Consider the following 26,068-nt stretch of genomic DNA (forward strand, 5'->3'; position numbering starts at 1 on the left):
TTCTCTACCACAGACCTATCAGATACGCAGCAGCAGGGAAGAGGTTGGGATTGGAATAAAGATAGGGACCACGTATCTCGAAGAACTCCCCATTACCAGAACCCCCCGTTTCTTCTTTGAGTGATAGCCCCTATTGTATTCCACGGAGGTGTCTGACAAGCAGTTCATAGTTAGGAGGAAAATGCGATGAAGATGATGGAATCACAGAATGGAGGACCACTGCGCTGAATGAGGCATCTGTTGTGGAATCACATACTAGAGTGTAGTGGGAGGAAAAAGTGCGTACCAACTCCTCGCAGCAGTCTTACATATATCTGCAAGGGACACATCATGACGCACGCTGTGGTTGATGCTTGCACTCTTATTGAGTGAGCCTATCCCACCTGATGGGGATTGTCTCGACAACTGATAGCAATGCGTAATGCACTTGGAAACCCATTTAAAGATTCACTGGATGAAAATATGAAATTAATAGGCAGCAGATTTAAAACAAACAAAAGGACGCAGATAGCCTGGGAGACTTCTGGAATGGCTTTGTCCTTTGTAGGGAAAAGGCCAGGGCCCTAAGCACATCAAGAGAATGAAGTTGCCATTCCCCATGAAAGACATGTGGTTTGGGGAAGAAGGTAGGTAGATGTATGGGCTGATTGAGATTAAATGAGAAAACCACCTTTGGTAGCAACTTGGATGCAATCAGAGTCAGACATGGTCTTTATGGAATGCAGTGAATGGGGGAGGGGTCTGCCACCCTGGCTCCCAGTTCACCAACGTACCTCGCTGAAGTAATGGCAACAAGGAAAGTGACCTTCATGGAGAGGGGAGAAAGAGTAGGAGGCCAGGGATTCATTAATGAGGAAGACTAGGTTGAGGTCCCATTGGGTATTAACAGGTTGAATGGGCAGGCATTTACATAAAAGGCCCTTACAGAATCAGGCAGTCAAGAGAAGCATAAAATTGAATGTCCATCCACAAGAGGGTGGAAAACACTAATGGCATCTGCATGAACTTTGATGGAGCTGAGAACGAGACCCAAGATTTTCAGATACAGAAAATAGTCTAAGAGAATCTGCATGCCCACAGCCTCGGGGACAAGGCCTTCCCGTTCAGCCCAGGAAGTGAAACGTTTCCATTTGGCCTTATAGGAGCATCTCATGGATTCCTCTTGGCTACTGGAGAGGATGTCTTGCACTGTTAATGGGCATTCTCGTGCTAATGGAGGCGTTCAGCCAAAAACCTAGCTTTCAGTGTTGCGTCTGTAGATCTGGGTGCCTGAGTCTGCAGTTGTGTTGCATCAGCAGTTCCAGGAATGTCTGGAGTGGGAGTGCAGAATGCTTTGATATGTGGAGAAGACGACGGAACCAGAATTGGTAAGGCAAGAACAAGGACATCAAAATGCCCATTGCTCTCTCCTGACAGAGTTTGTGGAGGGAACACGATAGGAGTGATATGGAGGAGAAACCATAGTTCTTTCAGTCCAACTAACTGACAATCAGAGTGTCACCCTGTGAGTGGGGACCGTGTCCCCTCTTCAGCAATACTGGGTGCGCTTGGTATTCTGTGATGCAAAAAGGTCTCTGGTAGGCATCCCACAGCAGCCAAAGATGTCCACGATTACTATGTCAAGCAAGTCCTATACATGATTGGTAGCAAAATTCCTGCTGAAGGCATCTGCAATCATGTTCTCAGTACCAGGCAGGGAGGATGCCGATAAAAGGATATATGCTATGCTATGCACCATTTCCACAAGCATATTGCCTCCATGTATCTTATGCCTCCATGTTTATGTAGCATACTGTGGTGGTGGTGTCTGACGTGACGAGGATGTGGTGATAACGATAGCTGGTAAGAACACGTGACATGCTTTGTGCACTGCCCAAAGTCCCGGTATGTTTATGTGCATCCTGACCTCTTGCGTGATCCAGATGCCTTGTACCATGTGATCTCTCATGTGAGCAGGGACCTGCGAGTGATATGTCCATTATGACTGTCACGATCAGCAAAGATGGGAGGAAGCGCATCTGGAGCAGACTTGTAGCGGGTCTCTCCACCACCAAAGTGAGAAGATGTCTTCCAGCAGGACAATGAGTATAGTGCCATGGATTGGTGTATGAGAGAGTAAATCCTTTGCAGTCATAGCTGTAGACAGCAAAGATACAGCTGGGCAAATGGCATGACATATATGTATAGTGCCATGTGCCCTAGGAGGGAAAGGCAGGTCCTGGCTGAAATCAAAGGGTTAGAGATTACTATTTGGTCCAGTAGGCTCTGGAATCTGTCCCGTGGCAGATAACTCGTGAAGAAACCAAATCGATGTGAGCTCCTATGAATTCCAGGGACTGAATAAGGTGCAACGTCGATTTTTTGACATTAATGTTCACTCCTAGGGAGGAGTCGAAGAAGTCGAGATGTTGATGCTCAAGCTTCCTCACTGGACTGTGCTGCTAGCAGCCAGTCATCCAGATAGAGGAAGACAAAGACTGAATGGGAGAACCCTGTGTTCGAAGTGTTGAGGTCCTATTTTGAACCTCAGGAATCTCCTGTGGGTCAGGTATACATCAATATGGAAGCAGGTGTCTTGCACATCAAGAGCCATAAACCACATACCTTTTTCTAGCAAAGGAATGGTGGCTTGTGAATTCAGCAGTTGAGGAGTTGGAGATCCAAAATGGGTCTCCATTCTCCTCCTTCTTGGGTACCAGGAAGTAGCTGGGATAGAACCATGCGTCCTGAAAGGGTGAAGGGACTGATTCCACTGCTCGTTTCTGCAAGACGGAGTCCATCTCAAGGGTAAGATTTAGGGCTGTCAAGCGATTAAAAAAATTAATCCCACGATTAATTGCACTGTTAAACTATAATAGAATACCATTTATTTAAATATTTTGGGATGTTTTCTACATTTTTAAATATATTGATTTCAATTACAATGCAGAATACAAAGTGTACCATGCTCATTTTATATTTATTTTTGATTACAAGTATTTGCACTGTAAAAAACAAAAGAAATAGTATTTTTCAATTCACCTAATACAAGTACTTTAGTGTAATCTCTTTATCATGAAAGTTGAACTTACAAATATAAAATTATGCACAAAAAAACATTCTCCCCCAAGGAGTTCAGTCACAAATGTAACTGATGCAATATTTTTTTAACGAGCTTCATCAGCATAGAAGCATTTCTTCTGGAATGGTGACCAAAGCATGAAGGAGTACACAAATGTTTAGCATATCTGGCACATGAATACCTTGCAATGCCAGTTACAAAAGTGCCTTGAAAATGCCTATTCTCACTTTCTTGTGACGTAAATAAGAAGAGGGCAGCATCATCTCCTGTAAATGTAAACAAACTTGTTTGCCTTACTGATTGGCTGAACAAGAAGTAGGACTGAGTGGACTTTTAGGCTCTGAAGTTTTACATTGTTTTGTTTTTAAGTGCAGTTATGAAATAAAAAAATTTGCAAGTCGCACTTTCACAATTAAAGAGATTGCACTACAGTATTGTATGAGTAAAACACTATTTCTTTTGTTTATCATTTTCACAGTGCAAATTTTAGAAACCAAAGTGTATATTACTTTTATTACTATTACAACACAGAATACGATATATGACAATGTAGAAAAATATCCAAAGTATTTAATAAATTTCAATTGGTATTCTATTAACAGTATGATTAATCACAATTTTTTTGAATTGCGATTAATTTTTTTGAGTTAATTGCGTGAGTTAACTGCGACAGTCGACAGCCCTAGTAAGAATAATATCGTGTAGAGTGATCTCAGCAGGGAGGTCAGGGAGGGATGTGAAGGAGATTTCATCATAAACTCAAGTGTGTAGCTGCGCTGAACGATGTCCAGGACCCGCTTGTCTGTTGCTATAGCTCTTCATGCTGGTAGAAAAGAGTTTGAGATGACCCCCCAAAAGAGGTTGATGGTAGGTATATGGAGTAGCTGACAGCTCTTTAGTCACACCCAGAAATACCATTTTCATGACAATTGAGTGTGTTGTGCAGGGGTCTGCGTTGCCCGAACAGGTGGATGGGTTCTGTGCACCTTATGGTGCTTCTGAGGAGGCTTATAGGCTCATTGGTGATAGAAATGTGGTGTTCTACAGCACTGGCTTGGCGGTAGGCAATAACATTTTATTTTTGATGCCAGTGTATAAAATGCCCATGGATTGTAAGCAGCTCTAAAGTCTTTTAGTGAGTGTAAGTAATCATCAGTTTTCTGGTTCAAGAGTTCTGACTCGTCAAATGGAAGGTACTTGGATTGTGTTTTGTACCTCTCTAGGGAACGGTGAGGATTGTAACCAGGATTCTCTCTTCATGATAATTCCCATTGCCAATACACGTGAGGATGTGTCTGCTGAATCAGCTCCAGCCTGAAGTATCGATATGGTGACCAACTTGCTTTCCTGTAAAATTGCCTGGAAGCGATCATGATCCTGCTGGAGTAACTTATCTATAAATTCCTTCATAGAAACACAGAGTATCAGGGTTGGAAGGGACCTCAGGAGGTCATCTAGTCCAACCCCCTGCTCAAAGCAGGACCAGTTCCCAATTAAATCATCCCAGCCAGGGCTTTGTCAAATCTGACCTTAAGCCTTTTGTCCAGCTATAGTTTATAAAGTCATAATTGGCCATCAGTGCCAAGTAGTTAGAGGTCCAGAACTGTAGTCCAGCCGAGAAGATCTTTGACCCATAAGTTCCAATGTCTTACCCTCCCTGTCTGCCAAGGTGGAGCACTGGTGTTGTTTTGTCTACTCTGACTCAGCCTGTATCACCAAGGAGTTAGGTAGAGGGTGTGAAAATAGAAATTCTGCCTCCTTGGGTGGGGGGGACGTAGTATCTTCTCTCGACCCATCTCTTCTCAGCCCCCTTCAGGGTTGGTGTGCATATGGCCAAGGTATGCCACATGGTACATGCCAGTTAAAGAATGGTCTCATTGACAAGTAGAGCCACCTTTGCCAGTACTGATGTGTGCAGCATGTCTAGTAGCTGATACTGACTGTCCTGCACTTCTTCTGGTAGGATCAAGAGCATTGGCTATCCTCTGTAGCAGCTCTTGAAACCATCAGCCGTCTCGTGGACAGGAAGGTGTTGATGACATGGCAATATTTGGAGACGACCAAGAGAATCTCTCCAGATCTGCCAGTACCATAAGAATCGGGCTAATCGGTGTATCCTCTAATCCCATATCCGAACGTCTAACCAGACGAAGGCTGTAGGAGTGAGATGGAGAATCCTCCCAAGTTGAACGGGACAGCTCTCAAGGTGAATACTGAGGCCATGAGCTCCAATATGGCCAACCCAGTGGATCCTGCTGCTGTTGAAGCTGTGCTCAAAGAGCTGGGTACTACCTCTGTGGGTAAGGCAAACTGGGGAACTGTCATGGTGCCATCGGAACCCTTCAGTAGTAGTGCTTCTGGAATAGAAGTGGTGGGCCACCCCAAACATTTGTATCCTCAGAACTGGAGACTTCCACAAATGGAGGCGCCGATGAAGCTGTCAGAATGGGGTGTATCAGAGTGGTATGAGTAGCAGGTGGCAGAAGTTTCATGCTTCGACCACCATTCCAGAGGACATGCTTCCATGTTGATGATGCTCGTTAAACAAATGTATTAATTAAATTTGTGACTGAACTCCTTGGGGGACAATTATGTGTCTCTTGCTTTTACCTACATTCTGCCATACATTTTGTGTTATGGCAGTCTCAGATATGTTGTTCGATTTAAGAATGCTTTAACTGAATATCTGACCAAATGCAAAGAAGGTACCAGTACGAGATTTCTAAAGATAGCTACAGCACTGGACCCAAGGTTTAAGAATCTGAAGTGCCTTACAAGAGCAATACTCCAATTTGGAAACTACAGAATCCAAACCACCTAAAAAGAAAATCAACCTTCTAGTGGTGGCTTCTGAGTCAGATGATGGAAATGAACATGCATCAGTCTGCACTGCTTTGGATCATTATTGAACAGAACCCATCAGCACAGAAGCACGTCCTCTACAATGGTGGTCAAAGCATGAAGAGTCGTACAAACATTTAGTATATCTGGCACATAAATAAGAAGCAGGCAGTATTATCTCTTGTAAATGTAAACGAATGTATTTATCTTGGCGATTGGTTGAACAAGAAGTAGGACTGAGTGAATCTGTAGGCTATAAAGTTTTACTCTGTTTTATTTTTGAGTGTAGCTATGTTAAAAAAAAATCTACATTTGTAAGTCACACTTTCACAGTAAAGAGCACTACAGTACTTGTATGAGGTGAATAGAAAAATACCACTTGTTTATCTTTTTACAATGCAAATATTTGTAATGAAAAATAATGTAAAATGAACACTGTACATTTTGTATTCTGTGTTGTAACTGAAATCAATGTATCTGAAAATGTAGAAAACACTAAAAATATTTAAACAAACAATATTCTATTAACAACAGTAAGATTAAAACTGCAATTAATTGCAATTATTTTTTAATCTCACTGTTAATAATAGAATATTAATCACAATTAATTTTGTTAATCAATTGATAGCCCTAACAAAAAGCATTTTGGTGTCATAGTGAGCAACATGAGCTTCCAGCGCAATATTCTGGCAAAGAGGACCAAAGCGATTCTTGGATGTATAAACAGTGAGTAGGAGCAAGGAGGTGATTTTACCTCTGTAGACGGCACTGGTGAGACAGATACTCGAAAACTGTGTTTATTGCTGGTATCTATATTTTAAAAAGGATGCTAAAAATCTGAAGAGGGTGCAGAGATGAATCACAAATGATTCAAGGGCTGGAAAAAATGCCTTAGTGTGAGAGACTAACAAAGCTCAGTTGCTTAGCTCGTCAAAGAGAAGATCCAGAGGTGACTTAACTACAGTGTATAAGTATCTTCATGGGAAGAAAATACTGGGTACCAAAGGATCTTTTAATCTACCAGGGACAGGCATAACAAGAACCAATGGCTATAAGTTAATGCCAGCCAAATTCAAATTAGAATTAAAGCACGCTTTTTTTTTTTTTTTTTTTTTTTAATATAAACAGAGAGGGTGATTGAAAGAGACTACCAAGGAAAGTGGTGGATTCTCTATCTCTAGAAGTCTTTAGATCAAGACTGGATGGTCTTCTGAAAGATATGCTTTAGTCAAACCCAAATTATAGGCAATGGTGGATTAGGCCCCACGAGGCCTGGCCAACTGTGGGGTGGGGTCCAGCAACAATTCCCCGCAGGGCAGCAGAAACCTGGAGCTCCGGCTGCCGGGCCAGCAGGCTCGGAAAAGCTGCAAGCCCCAACTCCACTCCCTGGCAGCAGTGCTGGGTGGGTAGGGGAACCCCACCAACACCTACAGACCTGGCAGAAGCCATAGGACAGGGAAAGTTCCCCCTTCCTTCCTGCGGCCCCGTCCTGAACCAATCCTCATCAGAAGCTGCGGGACAAGGAAAACCCCACCCAGCAGCAACCTTGTCTCCAGCAGAAGCCATGGGAAGCCTTCCCTCCCCCAAGCAGAAGCCAGGACACAGAGGAAGCTTTCTTCCTCCTCCCCCCTCCCCACATCCCGCTCCCAAGTCAAATATGGCAAAAGTCAACATGGTTTCTGTAAAGTGAAATCATGTCTTACTAATCTATTAGAGTTCTTTGAAAGGGTCAACAAACATGTGCACAAGGGGGATCCAGCGGACATAGTGTACTTAGATTTCCAGAAAGCCTTTGACAAGGTCCCTCACCAAAGGCTCTTACGTAAATTAAGTTGTCATGGGATAAAAGGGAAGGTCCTTTCATGGATTGAGAATTGGTTAAAAGACACAGAACAAAGCGTAGGAAGAAATGGTAAATTCTCAGAATGGAAGAGGTAAGTAGTGGTGTTCTCCAAGGGTCAGTCCTAGGACCAATCCTATTCAACTTATTCATAAATGATCTGGAGAAAGGGGTAAAGAGTGAGGTGACAAAGTTTGCAAATGATACTAAACTGCTCAAGATAGTTAAGACCAAAGCAGACTGTGAAGAACGGCAAAAAGAGCTCATAAAACTAAGTGATCGGGCAACAAAATAGCAAATTAAATTTAATGTGGATAAATGTAAAGTAATGCACATTGGAAAAAATAACCCCAACTATACATACAATATGATGGAGGCTAATTTAGCTACAACTAATCAGGAAAGAGATCTTGGAGTCATTGGAAGACGTCCACGCTGTGTGCAGCGGCGGTCAAAAAAGCAAACAGGATGTTAGGAATCATTAAAAAGGTGATAGAAAATAAGACAGAGAGTATCTTATTGCTCTTATATAAATCCATGGTACGCCCACATCTCGAATACTGTGTACAGATGTGGTCTCCTCATTTCAAAGAAGATATACTGGCACTAGAAAGAGTTCAGAGAAGAGCAACTAAAATGATTAGGGGTTTGGAATGGGTCCCATATGAGGAGGGATTAAAGAGGCTAGGACTTTTCAGCTTGGAAAAGAAGAGGCTAAGGGTGGATATGATACAGGTATATAAAAACAAAAGTTATTTTAACTTGTTCCCATGAATATAAGAACTTAGGGGTCACCAAATGAATTAATAGGCATCAGGTTTAAAACAAATAAAGGAAGTTCTTCTTCACACAGTTGCCTGAGGAGGTTGTAAAGGCTAGGACTATAACAGCATTTAAAAGAGAACTGGGTAAATTCATGGAGGTTAAGTCCATTAATGGCTATTAGCCAGGATGGGTAAGGAATGGTGTCCCTAGACTCTGTTTGTCAGAGGGTGGTGATGGATGGCAGGAGAGAGATCATCTGATCATTACTTGTTAGGGTCACTCCCTCTGGGGCACCTGGCATTGGCCACTGCCAGTAGACAGGATACTGGACTGGATGGACCTTTGGTCTGACCCAGTACAGCCATTCTTATGTTCACAGCAGAACCCTACTGTCTGGCAGAAGCGCTGGGGAGAGGGTGAGGGGGGAGAAACCCTGTGCCCTGACTCTTGTCACTCAGACCCCCGCTGCAGCCCTGGGACTGGAGAAGCTCTCACTCCCTGCTGCACCCCAGCGCCATGGTGCGGGGACAGAGCTTCTCCGGTCTTGGGGCTGCAGGTAGAGAAAGGAGGGAAAGGGGTTGCAGGGCTGCAGTGGTGGAGAAGAATAGGGGGACCTTTGGGTGGAACACGGGGAGGAGACCCAGGGAGGGGGCAAAAAGAGGTGGGGCGTGGCCACAGGCAGAAGGGGTGGGAAGGCCCCCCTCCACTTGCTTTGTCCCAAGGAAACCTTAATCCGCCTCTGGTTATAGGGATTACTACAGGGGTAACTAAATGAAATTCCTGGGCTGTGTTTTGCAGGAGGTCAGAGAAGATCTAACAGTCCCTTCTGGCCTTAAACGCTATGAATAAAGGCAGTTTCATGAAGGAGAACATGTATAGATCTCTACAAGTTTAGAAGTGAGAAATGGAGACCTCTATATCCTGTTGTTTTGCATTTTCCCATTACTAACAAGGAACTGGGCTGAAAGGTGAGTCAGTTTATATTAATAAATATTTCACAGTTGATAATTTTTTCACATACAAGTCAGTCTCTCTCTTAGCTCAGGTGTTGGAGCCATATCGACAGCACTCTTGCCATGGCAGTTGACCAGTGTTGGATCTGCTCCATGACTAAGCAACAAAGAGCAGACTTCTACACGATTCTTGGAAGCAGCTTCATGTAAGGGGGTAAACTGCCAGAGATCCATAGCATTAACACAGGCTCCATGCTAGGAGTGGGAAAGAAACATTTATGTTAGTAAAAAAAAAAAAAATAACCATGACAAAGATCACAAGATTTTCATTTTAATAACTTTAACATTCATTTATTTTCAAATGAAATGAAAAATTATTGATTTATCTTCATCTACCAAAATCTGAAATTTGCAATGAACTTAATTTTTAATAAGACATCTTTGCTTCAAAAAAATTCTAGTTAATTAAATTCTAATGCTTGGCTGCAGAGATTATGAGGAACACCACATACTTAATTCAGTGGTACAGGTGTATGCCTAATGCCCCAAAGCCCCACACCATTGAAATAATTTATTATTGGTTTGAAAATCAGGAATTTTTTTTTAAAACAGAAATAAGGCTACAGCCTTATTTCTGTAACCATCTCTCGTCATAATTTTGCAATATTGCAATGCTTACGTATTCTTCCATTTCTCCACTTACCTTAAGTAACAATTCTGTGACTTCAAAATGTCCATATGAACATGCATTATGAAGAGGTACAAGTCCGCTACATTAAATAAAACAAAATAAAAATACATCTCTAGGAAGCATTTTCAAAGATTTTGAACTATTTTTATGCTGTAAAATTAGCAGATTTCAAAATCAAATGGAATCTTAACCAAATACATTTACATATATTTCCAAAATAATGCATTGGTTAAGAATAGCATTAAAAACATTTTTGAATAATGTAACATAGGTGTTTAATCTACCATACATTACTGTTAAGAAATAGCACTCATTGCATTCAGAATTATCTGTCTTGCGGCTAGAAAGGGGGAAAAAGCTACATTACATTTTAATCTTGGTGAAGGCAAGTACTCTGGTCTACGTACAAGCACAGTTATTTTAAACGGTATGTTAAGGGAGAAGTCCCCTCACAAGGCTTACCTGGCTGCTAGGTGTACTATGAAAATGTACAAATATCACAGGCAGCGGACTGATCTAGCTACTCCAGACAATGCGATAAGCTGACTGCTGCATTTTTCTGAAGTAAGTTATACACTTCAACATATATACTTGTAGAAATTTCACACTTATCTGAGGGCTGTTAGAATTTCTGTACAGTAATGTCACAAGTCTGCACTTCGAAAAGGAAGTGGTAAAGCAAATGACAGGTCTAATCCAGGGGTAGGCAACCTATGGCACACGTGCCGAAGGAGACATGCGAGCTGATTTTCAGTGGCACTCACACTGCCCGGTCCTGGCCACCGGTCTGGGGGGCTCTGCATTTTAATTTAATTTTAAATGAAGCTTCTTAAACATTTTGAAAACCCTATTTACTTTACATACAACAATAGTTTAGTTATATATTATACGCTTATACAAAGAGACCTTCCAAAAACGTTAAAATGTATGACTGGCAAGCGCAACCTTAAATTACAGTGAATAAATGAAGACTGGGCACACTACTTCTGAAAGGTTGCGCTCTCTGGTCTAACCATAAGCAAGGTCATATATAATGAAAAATCCATAAATTTGAAAATCAGGGCAAAAGTGACAAGCAATAAAACAAAATCAATTGTTTGTGTGGGAAAACCAAAACAGGGAACTTTCTCATAACACAAGAACTAGGGGTCACCAAATGAAATGAATAGGCAGCAGGTTTAAAACAAATAAAAGGAAGTATTTCTTCACACAACACACAGTCAACCTGTGAAACTCTTTGCCAGAAGATGTTGTGAAGCCAAGACTATAACAGGGTTCAAAAAAGAACTAGATACATTCATGGAAGATAGGTCCATCAACGACTATTAGCCAGGATGGGCAGGGATGGTGTCCCTAACCTTTGTTTGCCAGAAGCTGGGAATGGGAGACAGGGGATGGAACACTTGAGGATTACCTGTTCGGTTCATTCCCTCTGGGGCACCTGGCATTGGCCACTACCAGAAGACAGGATACTGGGTTAGACGGACCATTGGGTTAGATGGACCAAACATTCGTATGGCATTTGTGGCTCCACAGATATGGTTGAGTATTGTACGTAAAGCAGAAGATCAACCTGTTTCTTATGTATGAAATAAACCCTCTCCAAAATTACAGCACTTATTCTGAGTATCAAATAAATATTCTGAAAATGTACAAGTAAAATCATGAATTTAGGGATTTAAATTAATTTGAATTATGTTATTTAATAAATATAGCATTCACTGTCCCTACTTACCTTAATAGAGGAACAATGCATACCCTTCAAACTTCCCAGGTAGTTTAAGATCAATGAACTCTTGAACATAAGCTACTTTTGAAGAAATGTTTTTAGAATTCTCAGTTATTTTCCATTGCTATTTTTTTTTTTTATAATTGAAAGTTGAGAAATAGAGCCTGAAGAATATAAGTTTCCACATCAGAGAATTCCACAAAAAATTGCAGTCTTTCAAAATACCTGCCCTCTTCTAGTGTTCTCAGTAGGACTGAGCCTACCAGGTGCCCTTAGTAAAGAGGGCTCCTGCCCCCATTCACCTGCTCTTCTTCAGTGTCCCTATCAGCCTTTTGACTGCATACTTTCTATCCTATCTTCCCTAGGGCCAGCTTGACTTAATTCTAATTGGGACACAATGGGCATTTTGAAAATGGGCATCTTAACTAGGAGAACCCTTGGCCTGAGTCCTCGCTGAGAACTATCGGAGACAGCATCCATTTAGAAAAAAGTGTCCATAAAAATCAGTTCAATCTAATCTAGGTCCACAAACACTAAAATATGTCAATCATAATCACATCACTAAAGGGCAAAGTTAACGTTGTTTGGGTGCCCTGCCATATCTTAACATGTTTACATTACTTTAAATTCAAACTTGACTCTGAATTTCCTATGTTTATAATAGTTGTTTTGGGAATAAATGCAACATATACCTGTAATGTATACTACCCTAAGTTACTGATCCCAACTCTCAAGCCACTTAGTTTGTGCCTAGAATACATTTTTCAAATAGATAATTCTAACCTCAGACTATTGTTCATAAGTCTGTTTATCCTGAAATTCTCTCTCAGTTGATTAGTGTTTGGAATGGTGTAACACTATTAAAAAAAAATGCTTACCATGACATGCAAGTATAGAGAATATTCACCTTAAACATTATTCATTTTGAAACTTTATACCATCGCTTCTCAAACTTTTGTACTGGTGACCTCTTTCACACAGCAAGCCTCTGATTGAGACCCCCCTTCCCCGTTCCAAACTGTAAACACTTTTTTAAATATATTTAACACCATTACAAATGCTGGAGGCAAAGCGGAGTTTGGGGTGGAGGCTGACAGCTCGCGACCCCCCATGTAATAACCTCGTGACCCGCTGAGGTGTCCTGACCCCAGTTTGAGAACTCCTGCTTTATAAAATGCTCTATAGTTAGTTTCATAACTTCTTTGACAGAAAATAAAAGCAAATATACAGATGAAAGTGCTACAAATCAAACTTAGAATTGTTTTAGAGTAGAGAGACTTTGCATATGTCTATGCTGAGTTTTAAAACACACGGCAGCAAGTTTCAGAGCCAAGGTCTATGGGCTTGCACTAGGGTGCTAAAAAAAGCAGCATAGAAGTTGAGGCTTGGGCTCTGAAGCCCAGGATGGAGTACAGACCTCAATCTCCAGCCCGTGCTGCAACATCTACTCTGCTGTTCTTAGCACTGCAGTGTGAGCCCGAGTCTGTAGACCCATAGTTTGAGACTTGCTGCCATAGGTTTTAAAATGTAGTACAGACATACCCAAAGTAAACTGAGCTTTTCATTTAAGAGACCTGGGAGCTCAAGTTCTCATTTCACACTGCAGATAACATTAGATAATTAACAGAGAACTTCCCATGCTGGCACACAGATGGACAAGACGGCCTGACAGCTCCTTTTCTTTTCTAAAGTCTATAAATATAAAAGTAAGCTGTTTGGGATCAGGAGTGACTATTACTAAGTATATATACAGCATCTACAACAATAAGGTGCTAATCTTGACTACAAATAAAAAAAATCCCATTAGACCATCATTTAGAACCACTCTGGAAATAAATCTACAGATTCAACATACATACCAAGAGAACAAAAATCATGTGCCACCACCTCCACTTCCCCTTCACCATAGAATTTTCTATAACTACCACACTTACCATATAAGAACATAAGAAAGGCTATACTGGATCAAAACAATGACCCATCTAGCCCAATATTTTGTCTCCTGACAGGGGCCAGTGTCAGATGGAATGAACAGAACAGGGTAATTATCAAGTGATACATCCCCGTCATCCAGTTCTAGCTTCTAGCAGGCAGAGGTTTAGGGACACCTAGAGCATAGGGTTGCACCTCTGATCATCTTGGCTAACAGACATTGATGGACCTACCCGTCATGAATTTTTATAATTATTTTTTGAATTTTTAATATCATTGGCCTTTACAACACCCCTGGCAACAAGTTCCAAAGATTGACTGTGTGTTGTATGAAGCAGTACTTCCATTTGTTTGTTTTAAATCTGTTGCCTATTAATTTCATTGGGTTATTCCTAGTTCTTGTGCTGCATGAAGGTGTAAGTTAACACTTCCCTATTCATTTTCTCCACACCAGTAGTGAAATTACAGACCTCCATCATAGGACTCAGTCACCTTTACTAAGCTGAAGAGGGCACAGTTTTCTTAATATTCCCTTATCCAGAAGCTTTTCCATACCCCCAACCATTTTTGTTGCCCTTCTCCGTACTTCTTCCAACTCTCTTTTTCCAAATCTCATTTGACAAGGAGTAATCAAAACTGCATGCAATATTCAAGGTGTGGGTGAACCATGGATTTATAGAAAGACAATATGATGTTTTCTTATTTTCTATCCCTTTCCCAATTGTTCCTAACATTTTGCTAGCTTTTTTGATTGATGCTGCACATTGCACAGATGTTTTAAGAGCACTATCCAGACTGACTCCAAGATTTCTTTCTTCAGTGGTAACAGGTAATTTAGATCCCATCATATTGTATATATAGAGAGAGAGAGTTGGAATTTTGTTTTCTACTGTGCATTACTTTGCACTTATCAACACTGAATTTCATCTGCCATTTTCTTGCCCACTCATCCAGTTTTTTGAGATCCCTTTGTTACTCTTCACAGTCAGCTTTGGACTTAACTAGTTTGAGTAATCTATGAAATATGTTAATTCACTTTAGAAAAGACAGCTCTGCTCTCTTCTCTTCATATGCTGATAATAGCTGTGAAACTAAGTGCTTGTTTATTTCATCAGTTGTGCATGCGCAAATCTCATGGAGCTGCTATATATACACCTGGCAAGATAATCAGGTCGCAGAAAAGTGTAACTGAATATGACTTGTCTGTAACACCTTGCATTAATTTTTTTATTGCCAAAATAATACCAGAAGTCCATGAACACTCAAAATTGTGCACAGAATTTCCAATAACACAGCAGGCCCATAATGAACCAAACAATATAGATTTTAAAATGCACTTATTTAATGAAGGAAGAATCCATAAAATAAAAGATCCACATAACTAAGGAGTACACCATCCCACTTCAAACCTCACCTTTTACAGAAGACTATTTACCACAAAAATAAATTTTGATTCTGGAAACAAACTGTGACCCGATTCTCATCTCCAATTTTAGATGAACTCATTTTCAGATACAGACAGAATTACAACATACAACAGAACAATGATAAAAATAATTCTTAAAACTGTAACTAACTAGTGAAACCAGAGAATGAATTAAAAACTGATATACATACCCCTTGTCCTTTGCATGAACATCAGCACCATGCTGAAGCAAAAGCTGGACTATTCGAACTCTGTTGTAGCCTGCTGCTAGATGCAAAGGAGTGGACTGCAAACAAAAACAATGAAAAATAAGACAGAGACATAGAATTCATATACGTTTTGTAATTTATACAGCCCACAAAAGGAGAGAAGCAGCCAAAGTTAATTAATACCAGAACCAATGCTTAAAAAAAGGCTGAGAGTCATTTAATAAAAGGCAGTTTTTGAAATAAAGGAGCCAAGTCATCAATCTTATTTTCAAAATGCTGAACAGCCTGCAGCTTAGGGTTGCCAACTGTCTAATCACACAAACTCAAACACCTTTGCCCTGCTCCCTGCACTCCCCCCATCTTTGAGGCCCCGTCCCACTGAATTCATCGCCCCTCCCTCTGTTGCTCACTCTCCTCCACCCTCACTTGCTTTCACCAGGCTGGGGCAGAGGGTTGGGGTGTGGGCTGGGCCGAAGGGTTCGGAGTGTGGTAGGGGGCTCCAGGCTGAGCCTAGGGCAGGGGGTTGGGGTGCAAGAGCGGGTAAGGGTTGTGGGTTCTGTCTGGGTGGTGCTTATCTTGGGTGGCTCCCAGGTGTTGGCACACTGGGGCTAAGGCAGACTCTCTGCCTGCCCTGGCCCTGTGCTGCGCCTGGAAGTGGCCTGCATGTCCCTGCGTCCCCAGAGGAGAGGGAGGGGAAGGGGCTGGTCGTCTCTGCACAGTGCCCCTGCCCCCACGCTGCAGCTCCCATTGGCCACAGTTCCCAGCCAGTGGGAGCTGCGGAGTCCTCCTGCCCCCACACCCTCCAGCCACAAGGGAGCAGGAACATGCTGGCTGCTTCTGGAAGCAGCCTGGGGCCAGGGCACGCAAAGAGCCTACCTTAGGCTCTCTGTGCTGTTGAACTTTTAGCAGCCTAAAATCTCCCAGATTGGCTTCAACAGCCTCTGGGAGATGGAGACTCCCAGAGAAACTGGGAGGATTGGCAATCCTATGCAGCTCTCACTGACTTCAGTGGGAGCTGCCTGGTGCTCAACACTTTTGAAAGTCTTATTTAGGAAGTTTCGTATAAACTCAAAGTCTAACTTTAAGATCCTATTTTTGGACATCTTGGCTATAATTCTTAAATTTAAGAAATGAAGTAACAGAGAATCAAATTATTGCCACCAGGTCTGCATGTGTGACTCTGGGAATCCATGAGAAAAGATTTTGGGAGACTACAACTTCTCCTTTATTTTTAAAGATAGATAGCAGTCAACTTTATGGCAACCAAAGGGAAATTAAACCATCTACTTCCCTCTTCAAGTAGCTGCTCCTGTAAATTGCTAAAAAGAGGAACTGGTGTCTTTTATGCACCTATGAATCATAGAAATGTAGGACTGGAAGGGACCTCAATAGGTCATCTAGTCCAGTCCCTTGCAATGAGACAAGACGAATTTGGCAGCATGTGACCTCCAGAAGAAGAAAGAGGAGCGTCCATGTACCAGCAATGGAGACACAGATGAGCAACCTTTTTCATGTTCTTTCCACAGGTACTAATGCGGAGAGTGGACTAGATGATACATCTGACGGAAGGGAGCAGAAGGAGACTTCACTGATTGGAAGGCACGAGATGCACTGTCCTAGCGATGGGGTTCCACGACCACCACTCCCAAGAGAAGGAGGCGGATGGAGGTGATCGGGGACTCCCTCCTCAGGGGGACTGAGTCATCTATCTGCCGCCCCGACTGAGAAAACCGAGAAGTGTGCTGCTAGCCAGGAGGTAGGATTCACGATGTGACAGAGAGACTGCCGAGACTCATCAAGCTCTCGGATCACTACCCCTTTCTGCTTCTCCACGTGGGCACCAATGATACTGCCAAGAATGACCTTAAGCGGATCGCTAAAGACTACATGGCTCTGGGAAGAAGGATAAAGGAGTTTGAGGTGCAAGTGGTGTTCTTGTCCATCCTCCCTGTGAAGGGAAAAGGCCTGGGTAGAGATCGTCAAATTGTGGAAGTCAACGAATGGCTATCCAGGTGGTGTCGGAGAGAAGGCTTTGGATTCTTCGACCATGGGATGGTGTTCCAAGAAGGAGGAGTGCTAGGCAGAGACGGGCTCCACCTAACCAAGAGAGGGAAGAGCATCTTCGCAAGCAGGCTGGCTAACTAGTGAGGAGGGCTTTAAACTAGGTTCACCAGGGGAAGGAGACCAAAGCCCTGAGGTAAGTGGGGAAATGGGATACCAGGAGGACGCACGAGCAGGGGAGTTCAAGAGGAGAGGACTCCTGTCTCAGATGGAGAAAGCGGGACAATCAGCGAGTTGTCTTAAGTGCCTAAACACAAATGCAAGAAGCCTGGGAAACAAGCAGGGAGAAAAGACAGTTACTCACCTTTGTAACTGTTGTTCTTCGAGATGTGTTGCTCATATCCATTCCAGTTAGGTGTGCGCGTGCCGCGTGCACGTTCGTCGGACAAACTTTTACCCTAGCAACACTCGGTGGGCCGGCAGGTCGCCCCCTCGAGTGGCATGTAAGAGAGCAGTATGACTGCTCAGAGCTCCGGTATGAAACTGCAGAAAAACCTGAGAGTCTCTGGATTAAGTTTAAAAGTGTGAGCAACAAGGGTGATGTCGTGGTGGGAGTCTGCTATAGACCACCAGACCAGGGGGATGAGGTGGACGAGGCTTTCTTCTGGCAACTAGCAGAAGTTACTAGACTGCAGGCCCTTGGTCTCATGGGAGACTTTAATCACCCTGATATCTGCTGGGAGAGCAATACAGCGGTACACAGACAATTCAGCAAGTATAGGGAAGAATTTCCTGGTGCAATTGCTGGAGGAACCAACTAGGGGCAGAGCTCTTCTAGACCTATTGCTCACAAACAAAGAAGAGTTAGTAGGGGAAGCAAAAGTGGATGGGAACCTGGGAGGCAGGGACAATGAGATGGTCGAGTTCAGGATCCTGACACAAAGAAGAAAGGAGAGCAGCAGAATATGGACTCTGGACTTCAGAAAAGCAGACTGACTCCCTCAGGGAACTGATGGGCAGGATCCCTTGGGAGACTAACATGAGGTGGAAAGGAGACCAGGAGAGCTGGCTGTATTTAAAGAATCCTTATTGAGGTGCTTCTGGCACTGAGGCTCCTGCTGCAGTAGGGCAGCCAACCCCCTGCCTCCACTCAAAACTTACTCCGTTCGGCCCTCCCCCTCCCTGCCACCAATCAGCAGTTTCAATCAGCTGTTTGCCGGCAGGAGAACAGCCCCAGCATGCTCACCTGGGGAGAGGAGGCAGAAAAGAGGTGTAGTGGGGCCTTGGGCGGGGGAGGGGGGTGGAACAAGTAGACCTATTCTGACTGCAGAGCTGCACAGCCAGGCTGAAAAAAGAAGGTGCTGCTCAGTTCCTGGGACTTTGCAGCTGGACACCACCTTCTGGGTCCTAGTGCTGGTTGAGCTCCCTTCCGTGTGCTGGGAGCCATCCTTAATCTTGTACAACAGTGAGTGCCTGTGGCGGGGCAGGCAGGGCAGGGGCACAGAGGCAGTGGGGAAGGAAGGGGGTGGGATGGGGAGGAGATAGAGTGGTGGAGAAGCGGCATGGGATGGGGAAGAGAAGGGGATAGGGCAGGGATCTGCAACCTTTGGCACGCGGCCCACCAAGGTAAGCCCCCTGGCAGGCTGGGCCGGTTTGTTTATCTGCCATCGCAGCTCCCATTGCAGCTCCCATTGGCTGCAGTTCACTGCTCCAGGCCAATGGAGCGGCTGCAGGATGAGGGATATGCTGACCGCGGCTTCTCACAGCCCCCATTGGCCTGGAGTGGCAAACCATGGCCAGCAGGGAAGCTGCTATAAATGTGAGGAGTCTTGCAGAGGACCCTGGGTCTCGTCTTATCGATCCAGATCGGCAGTAGCCCAGCTCCACCCCTCCCCATCCAACTCACCTGGCCAGTGAAGTTAAGGGGAGCAACTAGTTGGGAACAACAACAGGACTGTGTGTTTGTGTGTGCATGTGAGTGCATGAGTGTAACATAGATCATATGCATATGATACAGTGTTGACTGATGCCACATTCATTGGTAATACATGCATTTGTCTTATCCCCCCTGAAAAGATCCTGTGCAGTACTTTAAGTACAATAACCCCACCTCCCCTGCACTCAGACGCTCCCCCGCCGCTGAGCTCCAACCACTTTCCAACCACTCCAATCACTTGGTCCACCCTGCAGACTCCCATTGCCCCTGCACCTGGCACCTCCCTGTGCATCCAGATCCCCCACTGAGCTGCCTGCACCCAGACTGCCCCCCACAGAACCCTCTTACCCCCCCCACCGAACCCTCTTACCCCCATCTGGATACCCCCACACTAAGTCCCTCTGCACTTGCATCCTGCTGCCGGGCTGAACCTCCTTGTCCACATGCTTGGAGCAAAAGGGGCAGGGTCCAGGGTGTTTCTGTAGCAGGGTCAGGTTCAGTCTCACTGCGAAGTCCCTGACCCAGTGAGGCAGGGGAGGCTGCAGGGTATTCTCCCACCTCCATGCAGCCAGTGGCCCATGCTCCCCACTGCCGTGGTGGAGCTTCCACATTTATTATAAAAAAAATTCAGAATTTTAAAATATTATGCACAGAATCTCATGCACCTACAGAAAAAGTGCACCTACAGAAAAGGGTTCCCTCTGAGTTAGAGCTAGGAATATGAGAGGGGGGTTAATTTCAGGAGTTCTTGTTTTGTTTTTATTTTTTCCCCACAGAATTCAAAAGATAATTCAAAGACAGTAATATCCTACATAGAAACAGATATTCACCAGCATCTAAGGAGAGTTGCAAGTCATGTAATATTCTTTGTTTAGCCGTAAGGCCTATAATTTAATGTTAACAATTAAAATATACAGTATTAGAGGCGCTATTTAAGATACTTCCTCTATCATCCAGCCAAACTGCACTCTACTATCACTGCTTTCTGTGATAATACTACACATGCACATACAGTACGTGTTTTCAGAAATTAATTCAGATTTAGGACTATTACATTACTTTGAGTAGTCTGGAGTAGGTTTTTAACATAGTTCCAATATCTCATTTCAGAAAGAATAGTTGCTCCGGACTACTTAGCTGTAAATTTGTATGTCTCCCTGAGGACATAGCTAGCCTTTGTACTGTTTGAAGGAAAAACATCTGCACTTACCACTTGCTAGATTTTAATTTTTGGATTTTAAACTAGTTATGTAGTTTTGTATGAGGCATATACCTGCAGAATTATCTAGTTTGTTTTCATAGTTCATTACACTGTAAACACTAAACAACAAATGTCAAGTTCTTAATTTTGAAGCAATAACTTGAACCATCCATCTTGTTACAAACTTCACAAAGACATGGGAGAGTAATCTATAGTACTTCCTCTTCTTTAGTCCCTTATAAGTACAAAACAATTCTTCAAATTTTATGTCCTTCAAATTGTTGGGACGTTATTCTGCTTTTCTGTCACTGAGTTAAGAGTTTGGAGAAAAGTAAGATGTATTAACTTCATGGGGGTCTGCGCCAGAACAGACCACTGTAAAATGATGGGCGTTTTGTGCACTAAAAACATTCATAGCATGAATATAAACTACACCATAGATGCTATGCCATCATGGTTGATGTTTCAGAGCGTACTTCAAGAATGCATATATTGTGCTAACTGTCTCCATTGGTATAGTATCCATACTACCGGAAGGCATCCGATGGAAACTGTTGAACAGTCCTAATATACCAAGTGGTCTGAACTACCTGGGCTACCTGGAGCTGAGATCAGATCTTGGACTGAGAGATGGGGACCACAGCAGGATCTGTCAGCCCAGTTTTGATGGAAGCAATTGCCTCAATTTTCATCTGCATATTATCTTGATGGTAAGATTGCAAAATTCCTTTTCACTCATATTAAGTGGGATTAATAGGATGTTCTCAACAAAGAATAACTAATTGACCAAGACTCTTGTCAAGATTCCTTCATTGCTTGAAGGCTTTTTTTTTTTTTTTTTTTAAAAAGTTATGATTCAAGCAGAGGCCATGTAATCTGCAGCTCTGTGGCTGTGGTATCTGCCACTTAATTTATCTCTTTGCCACAGAAGTGTGCTCCACTTTTCACGGAAACAAAGTTTCCAGCTTTCGTGGTTGTAGAAAACATGAACAAAATGAATGCAGTGTTGCCTGCCTGAGGGCTTGTCTAGATGGCAAGTCAACAAACTTACTGTCTAGACAAACCCTGAGTCTGTAGACAACTTACAACAATGGCTTTCAAAAATGTGAACTGCCTCCATCTTCTTAATCAAGGCCCTGTGGACTCCACCATTCCATGACCACAGAATACCTAACTGTTCCCCTAAGATACCATAAAATTTGCCATTTTGTTGCAGCCATTTGGTTTTCTGGCTCTGCCCCGTTGGGACATTTCCTGTAGTTGCCTCTTGCTTTCCCTACATAGAATTGTTAATTGATGCTCTACACTGTTTGATGGAGCCACAACCATAGGCTGATGACACTAAAGAATAGCACAACAGCGGAGCCAGGAAGATGAGCCACTGAAACATACCAGAAGCGTTTCCCTTCCCTCAGATACCTGGGAGGGAGGCTGTCATAAACAGATGGTAAAGGGTTAATGTCTCTTGTATCTGTAAAGGGTTAACAAGCTCAGTAAACCTGGCTGACACCTGACCAAAGAACCAATCGGGAGACAAGATACTTTCAAATCTGGGTGGAGGGAAGTCTTTGTTTTGTGCTGTTTTTTTTGTCCTCTGTTCTCTCTTGGGATTAAGAGAAGAAGCCAGTCACGTAACCTGATTTCTCCAATCTTACTGAAACAGACTCTCAGGTTCCAAATAGTAAGTAATAAATAGAAAGCAAATTAGATTTGTTTGTTTTCTTTATTTGCAAATGTGTATTTTGCTGAAAGGATTTTAACTCTGTTTGCTGTAACTTGTATACTTAGGCTGGGAGGGGGAGTCCCTCTGGTCTAGGTGAAGCTGAAAGACCCTTTAACATTTTCCATCTTGATTTTACAGAGATAATTTTTACTTTTTTTCTTTCTTTAATTAAAAGCTTTTCTTTTAAGAACCTGATTGTTTTTTTTTTTTATTCTTGTGTGACACCCCAGAGGACGGGGTCTAGACTCACCAGGGATTGGTGGGGGGAAAGGAGAGAAGGGGGAGGGAAAGGTTAATTTCTCTCTGTGTTAGGATCACGGTCTCTCTCTCAGGGAGAGTCTGAGGGGGGCGGGGGGGAAGGTGAATTTCCTCTCTGTTTTAAGATTCAAGGAATCTGAATCATATAGTGATCTCCCAGTGTAACCCAGGGAGGGGAAAATCTGGGAGGAAGAAAGGAGGGGGAAATGGTTTATTTCCCTTTGTTTTAAAACCCAGGAGGTTTAGGTCTTGGTTTCCCCAGGGAAGGTTTTGGGGGACAGGGAGTGTACCCAAACACTATACTTTGGGTTGGTGGCAGCATAATAAGATCTAAGCTAGGAATTAAGCTTAGAAGGAAACAGGCAGGTCCCCGCTTTCGGGACGCTAAAGTTCAAAGTGGAAAACAGACCCTGACAGAGGCGATTCTGCACGAGACTGCCTAGGGAACGTCTTAGAACATAACATAAGAATGGCCATACTGGGTCAGACCAAAGGTCCATCTAACCCAGTATCCTGTCTACCAACAGTGGCCAATGCCAGGTGTCCCAGAGGGAGTGAACCTAACAGGTAATGATCAAGTGATCTCTCTCCTCCCATCCATCTCCACCTTCTGACCAACAGAGGCTAAGGACACCATTCCTTACCCATCCTGGCTAATAGCCATTAATGGACTTAACCTCCATGAATTTATCCAGTTCTCTTTTAAACATTGTTATAGTTCTAGCCTTAATAATCTCCTCAGGCAAGGAGTTCCACAACTTGACTGTGTGCTGCGTGAAGAACTTCCTTTTGTTTGTTTTAAACCTGCTGCCCATTAATTTCATTTGGTGGCCCCTAGTTCTTTTATTATGGGAACAAGTAAATAACTTTTCCCACATCACTCATGATTTTATATACCTCTATCATATCCACCCTTAGCCTCCTTTTTTCCAAGCTGAAAAGTCCTAGCCTCTTAATCTGTCCTCACATGGGACCCATTCCAAACCCCTCAACATTTTAGTTGCCAGTATATCTTTTTTGGGATGAGAAGACCACATCTGTACGCAGTATTCAAGATGTGGGCGTACCATGGATTTAAAGAGGGGAAATAAGATACTCTCCGTCTTATTCTCTATCCCCTTTTTAATGATTCCTAACATCCTGTCTGCTTTTTTGACCGCCGCTGCACACTGCATGGACGTCTTCAGAGAACTATCCACAATGACTCCAAGATCTTTTTCCTGATTCGTTGTAGTTAAATTACCCTCCATCATATTGTATTGTGACAGGGTCAGGCCAGATAGCTACAAGAGAGTGGTCAAAGGTAGATACATTAGCTCCAGGTTAAGCAGGTCCGCTTTCCCTGGATAAGATAACAGGGACTATTCCAGAACACTCAGGAACTTTCTAGAACTAATTAAGGCAGGCAGGCTAATTAGGACATCTGTAGCCAATTGGGAAGTTACTAGAATTAATTAAGACTAATCAGGACAACTGGCATAAAAAGGCTCTCACTCTAGTTAGTGGTGTGTGTGTGTCAGGAGCTGGGGGTGACAGGACGTGCTGCTGGAGAATGAGGAGTACAAGCGTTAACAGACATCAGGAGGAAGGTCCTGTGGTGAGGATAAAGAAGGTGTTGGGAGGAGGCCATAAGGAAGTAGCCCAGGGAATTGTAGCTGTCGTGTAGCTGTTCCAGAAGGCACTCTAGACAGCTGCAGTCCACAGGACCCTGAGCGGGAACCCAGGGTAGAAGGTGGGCCCGGGTTCCCCCCAAAACCTCCCAACTCCTGATCCAACAGAGGAATATCTCTGAGGCTAGCAAAATCTGCCAATAAGCGCAGGACCCACCAAGGTAGAGGAGGAACTTTATCACAGTATGTATAGTTGGGGTTATATTTTTCCAGTATGCATTACTTTGCATTTAGCCACATTAAATTTAATTTGCTATTTTGTTGCCCAATCACTTAGTTTTGTGAGATCTTTCTGAAGTTCTTCACAGTCTGCTTTGGTCTTAACTATCTTGAGTAGTTTACTATCATCTGCAAATTTTGCCACCTCACCGTTTACCCTTTTCTCCAGATCCTTTATGAATAAGTTGAATAGGATTGGTCCTAGGACTGACCGTTGGGGAACACCACTACTTACCCCTCTCCATTCTAAGAATTTACCATTTATTCCTACCCTTTCTTCCCCGTCTTTTAACTAGTTCTCAATCAATGAAAGGACCTTCCCTTTTATTTACATAAGAGCCTTTGACGAGGGACCGTGCCAAAGGCTTTCTGGAAATCCAAGCATATTATGTCCACTGGATCTCCTTTGTCCATGTTTGCTGACCCCTCCAAAGAACTCTAACAGATCAGTAAGACACGATTTCCCTTTACAGAAACCATGTTGACTTTTGCACAACAATTTATGTTCTTCTAGGTGTCTGACAATTTTATTCTTTACTATTGTTTCAACTAATTTGCCCGGTACCGACGTTAGACTTACCTGTCTGTAATTGCCCGGATCACCTCTAGAGCCCTTTTTAAATACTGGCGTTACAGTAGCTAACTTCCAGTCACTGGGTACTGAAGCCGATTTAAAGGACAGGTTACAAACCATAGTTAATAGTTCTGCAACTTCACATTTGAGTTCTTTCAGAACTCTTGGGTGAATGCCATCCGGTCCCGGTGACTTCTTAATGTTGAGTTTATCAATTAATTCCAAAATCTCATCTAGTGACACTTCAATCTGTGACAGTTCCTCAGATTTGTCACCTACAAAAGCCAGCTCACGTTTGGGAATCTCCCTAACATCCTCAGCCATGAAGACTGAAGCAAAGAATCCATTTAGTTTCTCAGCAATGACTTTATCGTCTTTAAGCACTCATTTTGTATTTCGATCATCCAGGGGCCCCACTGGTTGTTTAGCAGGCTTCCTGCTTCTGATGTACTTAAAAAACATTTTGTTATTACCTTTGGAGCTTTTGGCTAGCCGTTCTTCAAACTCCTCTTTGGCTTTTCTTATTACACTCTTGCACTTAATTTGGCAGTGTTTATGCTCCTTGCTATTTACCTCACTAGGACTGACTTCCACTTTTTAAAAGATGCCTTTTTATCTCTCACTGCTTCTTTTACATGGTTAAGCCACGGTGGTTCTTTTTTAGTTCTTTTACTGTGTTTTTTTAATTTGGGGTATACATTTAAGTTGGGCCTCTATTATAGTGTCTTTGAAAAGCATCCATGCAGCTTTCAGGGATTTCACTTTAGTCACTGTACATTTTAACTTCTGTTTAACTAATCTCCTCACTTTTGCATAGTTCCCCTTTTTTAAATTGCCACAGTGTTGGGCTGTTAAGAGGTTCTTCCCACCACAGGGATGTTAAATGTTACTATATTATGGTCACTATTTCCAAGCAGTCCTGTTATAGTACCTCTTGGACCAGCTCCTGCGCTCCACTCAGGACTAAATCGAGAGTTACCTCTCCCTTTGTGGGTTCCCGTACCAGCTGTTCCATGAAGCAGTCATTTACAGTACCAAG

The 26,068-nt window shown here is 43.0% G+C and overlaps 1 protein-coding gene across 1 annotated transcript in view; it reads right to left on the reverse strand.

The window, feature by feature from the left end:
* The window catches only part of LOC116839906 (poly [ADP-ribose] polymerase tankyrase-1), a 325,729-nt gene that overhangs the window by 116,682 nt on the left and 182,979 nt on the right, over window positions 1–26,068 (reverse strand). Inside the window, 3 exon segments of the mRNA XM_075066025.1 lie at window positions 9,529–9,715; window positions 10,164–10,230; window positions 15,430–15,524. Coding sequence (XP_074922126.1) covers window positions 9,529–9,715; window positions 10,164–10,230; window positions 15,430–15,524 — 349 coding nt within the window.

This window comes from Chelonoidis abingdonii, chromosome 5, assembly GCF_003597395.2.
Source record: "Chelonoidis abingdonii isolate Lonesome George chromosome 5, CheloAbing_2.0, whole genome shotgun sequence".
Classification (NCBI taxonomy): Eukaryota; Metazoa; Chordata; order Testudines; family Testudinidae; genus Chelonoidis; species Chelonoidis abingdonii.